The following is a 14,696-nucleotide window of genomic DNA, read 5'->3' as shown; positions in this document are numbered from 1 at the left end:
CACCTGTATAATAAAGGTTTGGACCAATAGTCTATGCTGCTCGTCCCTGGACTCTATATTAAATACGGAATAAAAGCCAACGCAAAGTGGCGTTTTAGCTCCCATCCAAAATACAAACCCTTGGCACAAAAGCCAAGAGTGAGGGTCAGAAACAGTGGTCGCCACGTGAATTTCTTCTTTTTGGGTAGCTTTCCTTTCTTTGCCAGGCTCTCGAGGTTGTGTGTGTGTGTTTGTGCGTGCGTGTGTGTTGGGGTTATATTCTCGACTCAACTCCAAACACCACCAACCTACAAAAAAACCGGAAAGGCTGTCTCTAAGGTGACTTCTCCCCAAAGGAAGGCGGCGGCGTGGCTGCTTCTTTGAATCTAGCGGCCCCGGCGATTGGTTGCGAAACACGTGGGCCCGCAGAATTGAGCCTGGGTTGCAGAGGCTCCAGCACCGCGTGGGGGCAGAGTCCAGCTTGGGGTGGGGAGGTACGACACCCGGCAAGTGCCTGGAGCTGGAGTCTGGCCCCCTGCCAGCAAGTAACCCCACGTCCCACTTGCGCGACCTGCAGTGTCCCCAGGGTCCAGATTTGGGCTTCTACCCTTGCCCCCGTGGGTAGTAGGTTCTGCCCTGCAGCTGGGATGTCCAGCCCAGTGAGTGGCTATAAGCGCCGATGCTGCGGAACCCCAGCTTGGCCCTGGGCTACTAAACTGAGCATCCCATGAACCCCAGCACCACTGAACCCACAGTCCAGGGCTGCTTTCCCCTGCGGGGGCGCTCCCCAAATCCCAAGCTAGCCTTGAATTAGGTTGACCCAAAGAGGCAAAACCCATCGGAGCCCCTCAAACTTATTTTCTTCGCAGTCCCCGGGGGCTGCAGCTGCCCGGAGCTGAGCCAAGGCGTCCGCTTTGTCTCCGAGCACTCCCCGCCTACCCCCCACCCCCCCGCTTCCTCTCCGGTTAACTCCCCCTACAGCTCTTTCCCCTGCACCACCCGCTCCGGCTTGCTCGGTGGACGCGCCTCCTCCCTCCTCCCCCGGACGAATCTCTTTGCATACGCGCCCCCTCCCGGGCGGGCGCGCAACTTATAGCCCGGTGCGCGGTGGCCCGGCGCAGTCTGCTCCCGCAGCCTCTGCTCTAGCAGCACGACGGAGGCGCTGCTGAGACCCAGAGCAGACGCCAGGCGGCCGTCCGCACTCACGCCGCAGCTTCGCTCCCTCCCTCCCCCAGCGCACTGCCCGCCTTCCTCGGCCGCGCGGCCGCCGCAGGCTCACTCTCCCCTGGCTAGGCGAGCGCCGGCAGACGCTTGGCCCGGCCGGGGCGCCAGGTCCGCTGCTGCAGATCCGGAGGCCGAGGCGAGCTGCCTGCCAGAACCAACCCGGGAGCCACTACCCCCCGGCGCTATCGCCTCTCCACCGGCACTCCTTTCTCCCTGGTGATCGCCACCTTTTCCTGGGACCGAGACGCCCTCCATTGACTCCCTGCGGGTAACCGAGGCAAGAACCCTAGCTGGTTGTGTGAGGAGGCCAGTCGCCTACTGCTGTAAGTTTCCCCTTGCAGCCCCAGACCTGTTGCGGGCTCCCGGATTTCAGGGGCGGGCCGGCCGCGGGGTGTGCTTGCGAACAACGAGCCGGCGCCGGCCACCCTGCCTGCGGCTTAAGCCCAGGAACTGCTCTCGGGGCAGAACTGTCGCCAGAGCAGAATCGCGCTGGGGGAGCGACGTGCCTCCCCTCGGCGGTGTAACGCCCGGGCAAGTCTCAGGGACTGCGAGGAGCCAAGTTGGGGGATAATATCATTGCCGGCTCCCTGCAGCCTCCAGACAGCCCAGCGCGTGAGATCGGTTCCCTGTGGTGCACTGTTGTCGGCTCCGGGGACGGTGTGGCCCACGTGCAGACCTCCTCATGGGGGCATTTGGTTGCAGCCTAATGAATGAAAACTGGTTCCTGAAAAACTAGTTTCCTCTCCTGCAAGCTTTTGCCTTTTAGAATGACATTATTAATTTCAAAGGCTAGGAATTGGTGGGCGGGGTGGAGATGAAACGGTGAACTTGGACGTGTAATTTGGTGTCGTCCTCAGTGACTTTCCCGGCGTGTTAAATAGCGTTGCAAATGTTGTAGGGGGCTGTGTGGCGAAGGGCTATTTTTATAAATGTCTTTATAGTGTCGTTCCATTGTTGTCAATAATATGAGTCCTTGAGAACATCTGCCTGGGCTCTTTTCTCGTGGGATTGAGATCAGGCTTAAAGCCCGGAGAGAGACGGAGGTGCTCAAAGTGTTGGAGGCAGACAGCCAGCCTGCATGTAAGCCACAGTAAGTGAACCGAAGTTACTGAACTAGGAGCCCTTTTGATGTTCACAGTAATAGCAGTCTTTCTCTGCTTTCTTTGTAGACGCGAGTTAAGTATATGTGTGCGTTTTCTTGGCCATTTCCTTAGCGTGCAAGTTTATGTCTCTGGGGGCTTAAAAAATGTTGGGAAGAATGAATGATTAATTTTATGTTGAAGGTGTTTTTAGTAACTGTATAAATGACTTCAATGGATATTTTACTGTTTGCATAATTCTAAACCAGAAAGCAAGTTCCTTCCCTCACGCCTCCAAGTCTACCTTTTGTTTTAATCATTTATGGTTACAAGATGTGAGATTGTGACAGCGACGTGCTTTCCAGTGGGATGGGATCCAAGATGACAGGGTGCCCAATTCCTCCTTGCTTTCTGAGGAGACCTTGAAAACACAGCCGGTAAACACTGGATGCAGGGTCTTTGCAGAGTCTTGCGCATCTTGTATCCTAAGGTCTTGTGGACAAACTGTTTTCTTAAGTATACACCTGGTCGTAGATGTTGTTTTATGCCACCCTGAATCTCCTGTTAATGGACATGTGCTGCGGCCCAGTGGGATTCCAGCCCAGCCGGCGAGCACTTAGTTGCTTATATTCCTTTCTTGGCTCTTAGCCAGAGAGGAGGCGGCTTCCTGAGACTAGGCAATCTTTTAGAGGTTTGGGCTTAAAATCTTCCTCAAAATAACTCAAGGCAGAAGGCTTTCATTTAAATAGCATCCATACTGGTAAAGCATGCGGGTTTCAAGTGCGTGGATTCTTAGAGGATTCCTCCCTTGGCCATTCTTTAGAACTTTTTTACAGTGACTCAAGATGGAGAGGAAGATAGAGCCTTAGCTTGAGGTAGGGGGCGATTAGTCTTTCTTTACCACCTTCCCATCCACTGGAAATTTCTGGGTGCTATGCCTAGACTTTGTAACACTGGAGCTTTGTAACTCTGAAGCTAAGTTGGTTCTCCTTGGCGTTGTTTACCCATCCTGAGAAGTAACATTCCCAAACCAGAGGAAAACAAGTTACATCACCTAAAGATACGGGCCCCAAGGGTCAAAGGCATGTCAGACACCTACCTTTGTTATTTTTTGTGCCAGCGTTCCCAGCTGGTGGGGGAAAAATTGCAGTTCTAGCTCATGAATCTGGTAAGTCATATACATTTATTCATAATTCCTGGAGTATAAATTAAAAAAATAAATATCTGGTTGACCGGAGGGAAAACAATCGGTTTCAGCTGTGCTGTAAGTTCTGGCTGTTTGCATCAGAAAAGATACTGTAGCCAAGTGCATATACCATCCCCTCCAGGCATAAACAACCTCCCCTGGAATCCCCAGGAGGCAGGTCCTTAAGGCTTTATACTCTCTTTAAAGCAGTTGAGTGGTACTGTCAGAAGCAGGAGTTAATTTCAGTTTTCCAGATGGACGGTGGACATTTTCTAAATTATTGCTAACTAGTTTTCTTTTACAGCAGATACTTTAAAAAGATAGCATTCGATTCCACTGATGCTAATTTTGATACCTAGGGAAGCGCTGTGGTTGGCCTTACACGAACAATGGTTAAAATAACACACATGGGCGCATGAATGTCACACAGGCACAGTCCACCCCTGTGTGCTTTTGAATTTACATAAAGCGGTGTTTGCAGTTTGAGCGCCCAGTATGCAGGTGCGGCATTTGCAGGTACCTAACTGCCCTGGTGATGGAGTGTTTAGTCAAAGGGGGTGGATGCATCCTTTGTTCTTGTGAGGGCTTTCGGCTTTCTAAGGATTGGTAGAGAGCAGGAAGAGCAGAAAAACAGCATGAGCTGTCAGAATATTCTTTCTTTCATGTGCCACAGTGTCGTTCTGGAATCTGTCCAGGTTCAGAAAGGTGGGTGGTAATTGTGGCCAGAATCTCTCCTGTGCTTTCACTGAGGTCTACTGATCAATGTATGGAAATATTTACATTCTGGTGCACTTAGAGCTGTCTAGTTAGCTGTCTATTTAACCTTTGCATAAAGGTCTGACCGCTTCAGGAGTTGGATATGGATATATATATAGTTTAGATCTTACCAAAGGAATTCTTAATAGAATTTCTAATTAGTAGGTGTTTGTTTTACACATGACTTTATGCTGCATAGGGCATTAAAGCCGGTGCCCTGATGTTCTTGGCATTATGAGAGCGGGAAGCTTGGCATTTTAAGCAGCTGTAGTGAATCAGCTGGCCTGGCGCTGGGAACCTAGAGAATGAGACGGGCTTCCCTCAGCTTCTGCTGACTTCCATTTGGCAGTCTGGTTTTCCAAGATAAACCTGCTTTTAAGCCATGCCCCCTACCCCACCAACAACCTGGTACGATTCACATAGCTCAGCAGTACCACAAGGAATGGTTTTCCTCCCAGGCAGTTCTCTTCCGCTTTGTTTTAGAGTGGTCATCCCCGCCTCCGAGCAGTAGGTAGCAGGACTAACAAGGCTCTTGTTTTCTTTGTCTAAGTGATTGTTGCTTTTGTGCTACTGCTGGGAACATCAAGAGCTTCCCGTTCAATGGTTTTGTTTTGTTTTCTTTCAGGAGTTGAAACAAAATGTCAGTCAGCGTGCATGAGAACCGCAAGTCCAGGGCCAGCAGCGGCTCCATCAATATCTACCTGTTTCATAAGTCTTCCTATGCCGACAGTGTCCTCACTCACTTGAACCTTCTGCGACAGCAGCGGCTCTTCACGGACGTCCTTCTCCATGCGGGAAACAGGACCTTCCCTTGCCATCGGGCAGTGCTGGCTGCGTGCAGCCGCTACTTTGAAGCCATGTTCAGTGGTGGCCTGAAAGAGAGCCAGGACAGCGAAGTCAACTTCGACAATTCCATTCACCCAGAAGTCTTAGAGCTGCTTCTCGACTATGCCTACTCCTCCCGGGTCATCATCAATGAAGAAAATGCCGAGTCGCTCCTGGAAGCTGGCGATATGCTGGAGTTCCAGGACATCCGAGATGCATGTGCAGAATTTCTGGAAAAGAACCTACATCCCACCAACTGCCTGGGTATGCTGCTGCTGTCCGACGCCCACCAGTGCACCAAGCTGTATGAACTCTCCTGGAGAATGTGTCTCAGCAATTTCCAGACCATCCGGAAGAACGAAGATTTCCTCCAGCTGCCCCAGGACATGGTTGTGCAGCTCCTGTCCAGTGAAGAGCTGGAGACGGAAGACGAAAGGCTTGTGTATGAGTCTGCCATGAACTGGATTAGCTATGACCTGAAGAAGCGCTACTGCTACCTCCCTGAACTGTTGCAGACCGTGAGGCTGGCCCTCCTTCCTGCCATCTATCTCATGGAGAACGTAGCCATGGAGGAACTCATCACCAAGCAGAGGAAGAGTAAGGAGATTGTGGAAGAGGCCATCCGGTGCAAGCTGAAAATCTTGCAGAACGACGGCGTGGTGACCAGCCTCTGCGCCCGCCCTCGGAAAACTGGCCACGCCCTCTTCCTCCTAGGAGGACAGACTTTCATGTGTGACAAACTGTACTTGGTAGACCAGAAGGCTAAAGAAATCATTCCCAAGGCCGACATCCCCAGTCCTAGGAAAGAGTTCAGTGCGTGCGCAATTGGCTGCAAAGTGTACATTACCGGGGGACGGGGATCCGAAAATGGAGTCTCAAAAGATGTCTGGGTTTATGATACCCTGCACGAGGAGTGGTCCAAGGCTGCCCCCATGCTGGTGGCCAGGTTCGGTCATGGGTCTGCTGAACTGAAGCACTGCCTGTATGTGGTTGGTGGGCACACAGCTGCCACTGGCTGCCTCCCAGCCTCCCCCTCAGTCTCTCTAAAGCAAGTAGAACATTACGACCCCACGACCAACAAATGGACCATGGTTGCCCCGCTCCGAGAAGGCGTCAGCAATGCTGCTGTCGTGAGCGCCAAACTCAAGCTGTTTGCTTTTGGAGGTACCAGCGTAAGTCATGACAAGCTCCCCAAAGTTCAGTGTTATGATCAGTGTGAGAACAGGTGGACGGTACCGGCCACCTGTCCCCAGCCCTGGCGTTACACAGCGGCAGCTGTGCTGGGGAACCAGATCTTTATTATGGGCGGCGATACCGAGTTCTCTGCCTGCTCTGCTTACAAATTCAATAGTGAGACTTACCAGTGGACCAAGGTGGGCGATGTGACAGCCAAGCGCATGAGCTGCCACGCCGTGGCCTCCGGGAACAAGCTGTATGTGGTGGGAGGCTACTTTGGCATCCAGCGCTGCAAGACTTTGGACTGTTACGATCCGACTTTAGATGTGTGGAATAGCATAACCACTGTCCCGTACTCCCTCATCCCCACCGCGTTCGTCAGCACCTGGAAACATCTGCCTTCTTAACGCACAGCGTCCTAGAGGAAGCACGCATGAGGTAAGAAAGCGCAGCTGGAGACGGAAGCGTGCGTTTCAGCAGGGTAGCCTGAATTCAGAGCATGGGGAATGAGAGGTGCCGCTCTTTTCCTATGCTAAGTTGCATGGGAACCGAAAGCAAAAGGTTTTGCGCTCCTACAGTATACCTGCCCGTGTTGACCATCACTGCAACCCCCTGTCGACAGAAACCAGTGGTTCCCAGCCATCACGGAGCCTCAGAATCTCCCAAAGAGATTTTCAGAAGCTACCCCCATTCTAGAGACATTGTTTGGTTTGGTCCAGGTGGAATCCAAGCCTCGGTGCTTTAAATGATTTACTTATTTTTATTTTAAATGTGTTGGTGTTTTGCCTGCCTGCATGTCTGTGAGGGTGTCCCCTGGAACTGGAACTACAGACAGTTGTGAGCTGTCGTGTGAGTGCTGGGAATTGAACCCAGGTCGTCTGGAAGAGCAACCAGTTCTCTTAATGGCTGATCCATCTCTCCAACCCGCATCATTGCTTTAGTTTTCCAGTAGAATCTGGCCAGGTTGGGAATCCCAGACGTCCATTAGTAATTCCAGTCAGTAGCTGCGCAATAGCGCACTGTGTTCCTAGAACAGGACCCTGTGTCTCACTCAGGCATCTTTGTGATGCTCAGAACAAGCCCTGGATGCTATCACTAACCTCCCTAGGCAGGTGAACAAGCCTGATGCCTATGGAGTCTTAACTAATAAACTGCCCAGTGTCATAGACCTTAGCAGGTAGTCAGGCCAGTCAAGAAATCCCCTGGGGTAGTCTGACTCCAGAGAACAAACTCTTGAGTATACAATCAAGATGCTACCCGATAAACTTCAGACCTTTCTGTACTTAATAGACTTTTAAAAATATTGCTTCAAGTGTTTCCTATTTTATCGACTCCAAAATTGTGTATTCGCTTATTTAAAACGCCCCCTCCCCAGTACACCTATCTCTTGAGAGCACTGTTAACTTTGGAGGATGGTCTGGGTTGTTCTCACGAAAGGTGGAGTTTTCTGTAGATAGTCAGCCCCCTAAGCCTCCCCACCTGCATCCTCTCAGACTCATTCAGTCCACCTGGCCCTATTGCGGGGCCCAACAAAAGCTGCAGCCTGTGGCATCTATGTGAGTGTGCAGTGGTTGTCTTGCGTACATAGAGCCTGTTACACTCGGCTCCAATAATGAGTCAGCCTACACGGTTCGGTGTCACTGCGGCTGCTTGGCTCCTATGATGCATCCTCGGGACCAACCCAGGAATTGCCTCAGCTTGTGTGTGTGTGCCTTAGTTGGTTCTATTGCTGTTAGAAACACCATGACCAAAAGCAAATTGGGGAGGAGCGAGAGGGCTTATTTCATCTTTACATATTATCAGGTCACAGCCCATCACCGAGGGAAGTCAAGGCTAGAACGCCAAGGCAGTAAACCCAAAGGCAGGGCTTGAAGCAGAGGCCACGGAGGAGTTTTTACTGGCTTGCTCCCTTAGCTTGCTTAGCCTGCTTTCACCCCCAGGACCACTTAAGAGGTAGTACCACCTTCAGTGACCCTCCCACTTGGTTCATTAATCCAGGCAAGCCTGTGGGTGGCATTAATGGAGGTCCCCACCTCTCAAATGACTTTAGCTTTTGTCACGTTGACAAAACAAATTAACAACAACATCAAAAAACAAACCAAACTGAAACTGGCTTAACAGAGGGCACTCGGGACATGCCACTTTATTTGGGTGATTCCTGGGCTCACTACTGAATGTAAGGGAAAAAAATAAGAACCTTTGGCCCTGCTTTCCTTAGGGTGTCACACATCTTTAAAGGGGCTTTTGAAAGGAAAAGCGGGACCTCAGAGTGGTTGTAAGATCATCGGAGGGGGTTTCGTCTTATTTCCCTTCCTTTCCCCACCTTTCGGTTTTCGAGACAGGGCATGTCTGTCTGTCCTGGAACTCCTCTGTAGATCAGGCTGGCCTCAAACTCAACAGAGATCCACCTGCCTCTGCCTCTTGAGTGCTGGGATTAAAGGCCACCACGGCCTGGCTTCTTTCCCCACCTTTAATAGCTCACTGATAGGCACCAAAATTGGTCTCTTTCATATCCCATCATTGTCAACCCTTGGCTGTCTTCTCCAGCCTGTCCCAGCCAGCAAGGCCGTGTTCCCTGGGCTTGAGATGCCTGCAGAGGAGCAGAACCCTCCTGTGAGGAGCCATCTATCCCCACAGCAGCCCACACCAAACTGGTTTTTGCAGCCTTGCTGGCATCTCAGTAAATCCAGAATAAACAAACGTTCTGCAAGTGGTTATTTCGTTTGCGATACGGTTGCATGACTCAACTCTCAAGCAGGTCTGAAGAACCTCCTAGGCAAAAAGCGCCAATTAACAGACTCAGAATTAGGAGTTAGTTCAGAACTGACTGTATGTGCAGTAGACCTGGAAAAATTGCCGGGGATGGTGGCAGCATGTGAGAAATGGGCAATGGGAAGCAAGGGATTGCAGGCGAGGCAAGCGGAGGGGGCACAGTGTCCTTACATTGTTAGATCCGTCTGGCCTTATGCCTACTTTTTTGTTAAGTGAGTGATTTTAACCACGGTGTCGAGAAAACACCGCAATCCCGAAAGGTGGGTGTTGAAAACAGCCTGGTCTAGCCCCAACACCAGTCAATATTACAGGCTTTTCCTGTAGTTAAGACCTTGCTCTGATCTGGCCGGAGTTCAGTCTGCATGTCCTGGGGACATTCCGTTCCTTTGATTATCAGCTGTTTGTCATTTCTGTTCAGTTTGGGTTCCCTTTTCCAGCCCAGAGTGAATGCGTTAAAGTATTTGAACTAATCGCTTGCTTCCGGTCCCTGGGAAACAGAGCAAACAGTGCTCTGTGTGTTAACACGTGAAACAGCAGCCTCCACCCTTGGTACCCTGGGCAGGAGAGCCAAGCGCATAAAACCCGAACATGACAGACAGCTCACTGCTCTTAAAGGGTGATGTGAACCCCTAATCAAAGCTGCGCTTTCAGTTTCCAATGGGGAGAATGATGGCTTAAATTTCTGAAGTTTACTGTACACATGATGGAGTTACAAATGCTTACAGGTGGGGGGAATGAGAGTCAGACCCGCTCCTTTGGGTATCAGCACAGGCCTCTAGCCTGAGTCCTGATTTCCAAAGCTGGTGCGAGATGAGAAACCTTCCAGTCAGAAAACCTATCCACCAAGGAGATTTTAACTGTCCCCTGCTGCCCAGACAAAAAAACGATTCTTATTTTCTTGTAATTTTTTGCGGTGTCTTATGGTCTCTGCCTGACAGGATGTGGAATTCCATTCGCTTTGTTTCTGCTTTGCGAATTTTTCTCCTCTTAATTTCTGTGCAAGTGTGCCGTGTCTTGAGATGTTCCATATTCTTTTGGTACATTCTTTTGACCTAATGTGGATATACAGGTTGCAGGGAGGCGGGGCTCAGGGATGACACCGAGGTCTAAGGAATGTCTTGAAGGCTTGAATCACTGTTAGACCACAGCCAAAAGAAACAACTAGGAACTGACTCACATCTCTGAAGACACACAAGCCAGAGAGAAGAATTTGCCATTAATGAGTGGTCCTGCCAAAACTCCCTTTTTCTGTGCTTGTAGCCGGAGCCCCAGTGAGTGGCCGCCTTCGAGCTCTGCAAAGTCTAACTTGGTTTCTTTATGATCAGTGGGCTTAGGGGCTCATCTTCCCTCCTCGATGGCCCAGAGACTCTATCACAGTAGGCTCCCTTTGCAAGCATTGAAAGCAGAAGACGGTCTTATGTAGGCTTGACTTTGAACATTCTCACGTTTAAGAAAGACACCATTTTTTTTAATGCTTTTTAAATTATTAATTTATTTTTAGTCTTATGTACATTGGTGTTTCACCTGCGTGTGCCTGTGAGTGAGGGTGTCAGACTCCCTAGAACTGGAGCTGCCATGTGGGTGCTGGGAATTGAACCCAGGTCCTCTGGAAGACCAGCCAGCATTCCAGCCATCTCTCCAGCCTCGGACACCATTGTTGTGTGGGCCGTCCATCGTCGTGGTTCCCAACCTGCCAAGCATGCACATTTTCTGTTGGACTTGTAATTCCCACCTTCAGGCGTGCTATTGCTCAGCTTAGCCCTGAATCTGAATTGTGTGCCAATGAACAAATGTCTTAAACCATGACGTATCACAAATCGTTCATACCTTTGTGTTGTTTTTTGTTGTAGCTCACTCTGGATGCATGGTGAGATGATATGAGGTTTCTGCTTTGGAGAAGCCCGAGTTTTAATGAAGAGAAAGAAAAACAGGAGAAGTTGCTACAAGACTCCTCGAATACCATCGGCTGCACCTTGTGAACGCTCTTTTAAGTGGACATGAAGGAAGGGGTGGGGGAGGGGGGTGGGATTTTTTTTTTTCCGATGCAAGTAGCACATGGTTTAAATATGAATGACAGAACTTGTGATCTAGTCCTTGTCTGGTAATTGTGGATTAATGTCAGCGTTAATCAGCCCCTCAAAGGGAGAGAAAAGCTGGGCTTTTCCCTTGCTGTAGCTCATTCAGCGTTTGATTTCCATGGCCCCACCATTTATGTGCAAGATTTGAAATGGTTGTCAGCTTCCTCTGAGGACGGGGCTTGAAGCCTCCGTGCCAGCTGCTGCTGGAGACGCAAAGCCAAGCATGGGTCAGGAGGGAAGCTGGCCTGGCTGACTGAAGAATGGGAACCCCAGGACTTTCCACTCATCTCAAAAGGGGTTACGGTCCCCCCAGGAACGCCTCTGAACAATGGGGACATTGTTGGTAGCCGTTTGGTAGATGCTCCTCGCTATTTATAGGTGACTTTAACCCTTCTCTTGGCTGTTAAGAAATGTGTTGTAGATTTAGCTATTTATTGTTTGCGGCCTGCATGCTGGAACAGAGCTTCCGTTGTCTTCACGTGGATGGGCGTGTGTGGATGGTCGTATGTTTTGCACATTTTGTGGTTTTTGATGTGCTTTGCTGCACAAAGAGAAAAAAGAAAAAAAAAAAAACTTTGGGGCTATAATTTGGAGGCTAAGTAGAGGGTGGGGGGGTGCATTTTTGAAATGTCGGGACACAGACAGATTCCGAGATGGAAACTCAAATTACATCCCAGAGACAGAGAATCCACAAAGTCACCGTAACTAGACCACCCTTTACTGAGGTTTCACGGTCACACTGGTGGCAGGTCTCACAAGAGCAGGATATTCGTCTGTCCTTCCTCCTGTCTGATTTACCCAACTTTGGTCTTGGCTGCTGACACTTGGAAAGGACCAAATTACTTTATAGTATTCCCCCCATTTGTGTGCTACCCTGAAACCCTGGGGAGAGTCTGCAGACCAGTTCTGTATATAGGGCACAGGTGAAGACATTGCCCAAAGTTTGTTTATTTATTTATCTATTTATTTACTCTAGGTGAATAACACCACCAGTGGGGGACAAACTAAAGTGTATCGGATGTAAATAAACTCACCTCTTTGCTTCCCCTTTGCAGGGGCTCTTGGACATTGATTTACAAAGTACTCTTATTTTCCCAGTTTGATACAATGTACGCTTTGGTGTTCATCCTTGGATACTTAGGTACATAGAAGGGACATTTGGTCACCCAGTACCAAGGAGTGTAAAGGGTGGCCTGTGAAGAGGCCTTCCGCTTCTGTTGGGATCACTTGTGAATACGTCCTGTGCTCCTCCAAATGCTTGTTTACTAAATGTGCAGTGGTAGGTATTAGTGCTAGACTGCCCTGGGCCCTTCTCCAGGTGTCTGGGGAAGAGCAGAACTTGCAACTAACTCTGCCTGTTTTGATCCCTATTCCTCACAGTGCTGTATTAAAAAAAAAAAAAAATTAGGATTTAAGACAGATAAACTGCCTTTACATTGTGAGTGTTTGCCTTGTCTAATGACAGATAATTCCATAACATTTCTCTCCACCTTAGTACTTTAGGCTAATTGTACATGTCTGTTTGTGCCATGAGTAAGTGGACTGCGATAGGACCAAAATAAAACAAATAAGCCGTTGGAATGAGAGCTTCGCAGACCATTCCGGCATCAGTTCCTGGTCCCCAGATGTGTTCTAAGCAGTGTAAGTGTCTGATTGAACCCTGGTGGCATGGTCAGTGTCCTCCCTGTAGCTGTCCCAGCTCCCTAGTTTACGATGCAAATCTGTCTCAAGATCTGCGCTGCTGCTGCTTCTGAGAGGATTTTCTGCAGCTGTTTCAAAGCTGTGGCCCATCCTTGAGTCTTCTATTAATTACTGTGTGAGCCAGAGGGAGCTACACCGCAAGGGTGGGCCCCCACTGGCAGGGGAAACTCTTCTAGACTCCCGCTCTTTTAATTGATGTAGGCGTTTGGGCTTGCTACTTGACCGTTCTCACCCTGTGAAACGTCCCCCACTTTGAAGCAAATACAATTCACAGCGCAGTACACACAAAAACCCTGGCGCAAGACAGGGGAGGTTCTTCTTAGTTTGTGAGCTGGTTGCCGTAGAAACGGATAACAAAGGGCGGCCTTCCACTTCTGGTATAATGGTGGAGCCCCTTTTCTCAGGCTTGACACCTGTCTGAATAAGAGTGATTAGAGCCGCATAATATCCCTCTTTTGCCTGTTGAAAATGTGGTTCATGTACCAAACTCAGTAGAAGTTAGGAAAATGTTCGTGTTTGTGTGTTCTTGTTTGCTACTACTACATTTTTTTGAGGTTTTGTAAAACTGTTATTTTTTTTTCACGATGTGAAACTGAAGGTCAATAAATTATTAGAGATTTTCTCTTCATTCTGTGTGTGAGTTTTTATTTGACAGCAGTATAATTTTAAACACTGGAGATGTGCTTTCTCATTTAATCAAAACGAAGGGCTTTTCCAGGGTTTTCTGAATGTTTAGTTCACCATTCAGCGCCTGTGTTTATGAAAGTAGTTTTGCACATGAGAATCCCCTCTGTCTTTCTGTCTGTCTGTCTGTCTGTCTGTCTGTCTGTCTCTGTTTCTCTCAGCCTAACCCTAGCTGGCTTGTAAACTCTCCAATGTAGACAATGAATCCCATGCCTCCTGTCTGTCTCTGAGTGCTAGGACTATACATACAATCTCTTTCATCCTAAGTGGACTGTGCAGCCTTCACATTAGAATCTAGACTTTGTTTCTTGGTGGGTTCTTGATGTGGGAGGGTCTTCTGTTTTGTGTTGATTTCATTGGTTAATAAACTGCCTTGGCCCTTTGATAGGACAGAAAATTAGGTAGGCGGAGTAAATAGAACAGAATGCTGGGAGGAAGTGAGGCAGTCGCCATGTCTCTCCTTTCTGGTCAGATGCCATGGAGCCAATTGCCAGGTCAGACATGCTGAATCTTTCCTGGTAAGACACCACCTTGTGGTGCTACACACATTAATAGAAATGGGTTAATCAAAATATGAGAATCTTTACTAGACCTGGATGGAGGTGAGTGGTCCTTGGACTTCCCACAGGGCAGGGAACCCTGATTGCTCTTCAGGCTGACGAGGGAGGGGACTTGATTGGAGGAGGGGGAGGGAAATGGGAGGTGGTGGTGGGGAGGAGGCAGAAATCTTTAATAAATAAATAAATAAAAGGCCAAAAAAAAAAAAAAAACCAATATGAGAATTAGCCGATAAGAGGCTAGAGCTAATGGACCAAGCAGTGTTTAAAAGAATACAATTTGTGTGTTGTTATTTTGAGTGTAAAGCTAGCCGTGCAGGAGCTGGGTGGGATGAAAAGCAGGCCTGCTTGCCTCCTCACTACAGGTTCTACTTTGTAAGAGCCCTCTTACAGGAAGGGGTGGGGCCTGGTTCTCCCTGTCCACTTATGCTGATTTAGAGACTGCTCGAAGAGTGTGTTCATCCTCCATAAGGGAGTAGAGAAAGCCTTGTGGGATCTGCAGGCCCACTTGGCTGTTTCTGAGTTGACAGCTGGTCTTGTGTGGAGCCAGATGAAGCCTCCTGCCCTCACTTGACAGTGACTTCATGTCACACTGATGCTCTTCTCTCGCTTGCGCTGGGCCCCTGATTGTCCCCGTGTGCAGAGCAGTGTTGGGCACAGTCTTCCCTGGCCAGAAACT

At 49.2% G+C, this 14,696-nt stretch overlaps 1 protein-coding gene across 1 annotated transcript; it reads left to right on the top strand.

Moving 5' to 3' along the window:
* Positions 1-1,051: 1,051 nt before the first annotated feature.
* On the top strand, positions 1,052-13,404 carry Enc1 (ectodermal-neural cortex 1). Its single transcript, XM_050153878.1, has 3 exons — positions 1,052-1,526; positions 4,850-6,663; positions 10,848-13,404. Exon 2 carries the CDS (start codon positions 4,863-4,865, stop codon positions 6,630-6,632), a length of 1,770 nt encoding a protein of 589 aa, XP_050009835.1. The 5' UTR covers positions 1,052-1,526; positions 4,850-4,862; the 3' UTR covers positions 6,633-6,663; positions 10,848-13,404.
* The last annotated feature ends 1,292 nt before the right edge of the window (positions 13,405-14,696 follow it).

Source organism: Alexandromys fortis, unplaced genomic scaffold (assembly GCF_014885135.2).
Source record: "Alexandromys fortis isolate MF-2015 unplaced genomic scaffold, M_Fortis_MF-2015_v1.1 scaffold_79, whole genome shotgun sequence".
In the NCBI taxonomy this organism is placed as follows: domain Eukaryota; kingdom Metazoa; phylum Chordata; class Mammalia; order Rodentia; family Cricetidae; genus Alexandromys; species Alexandromys fortis.
Note: the sequence above shows the minus strand (reverse complement) of the source record. Positions and strands in the feature narration are given on the sequence as shown.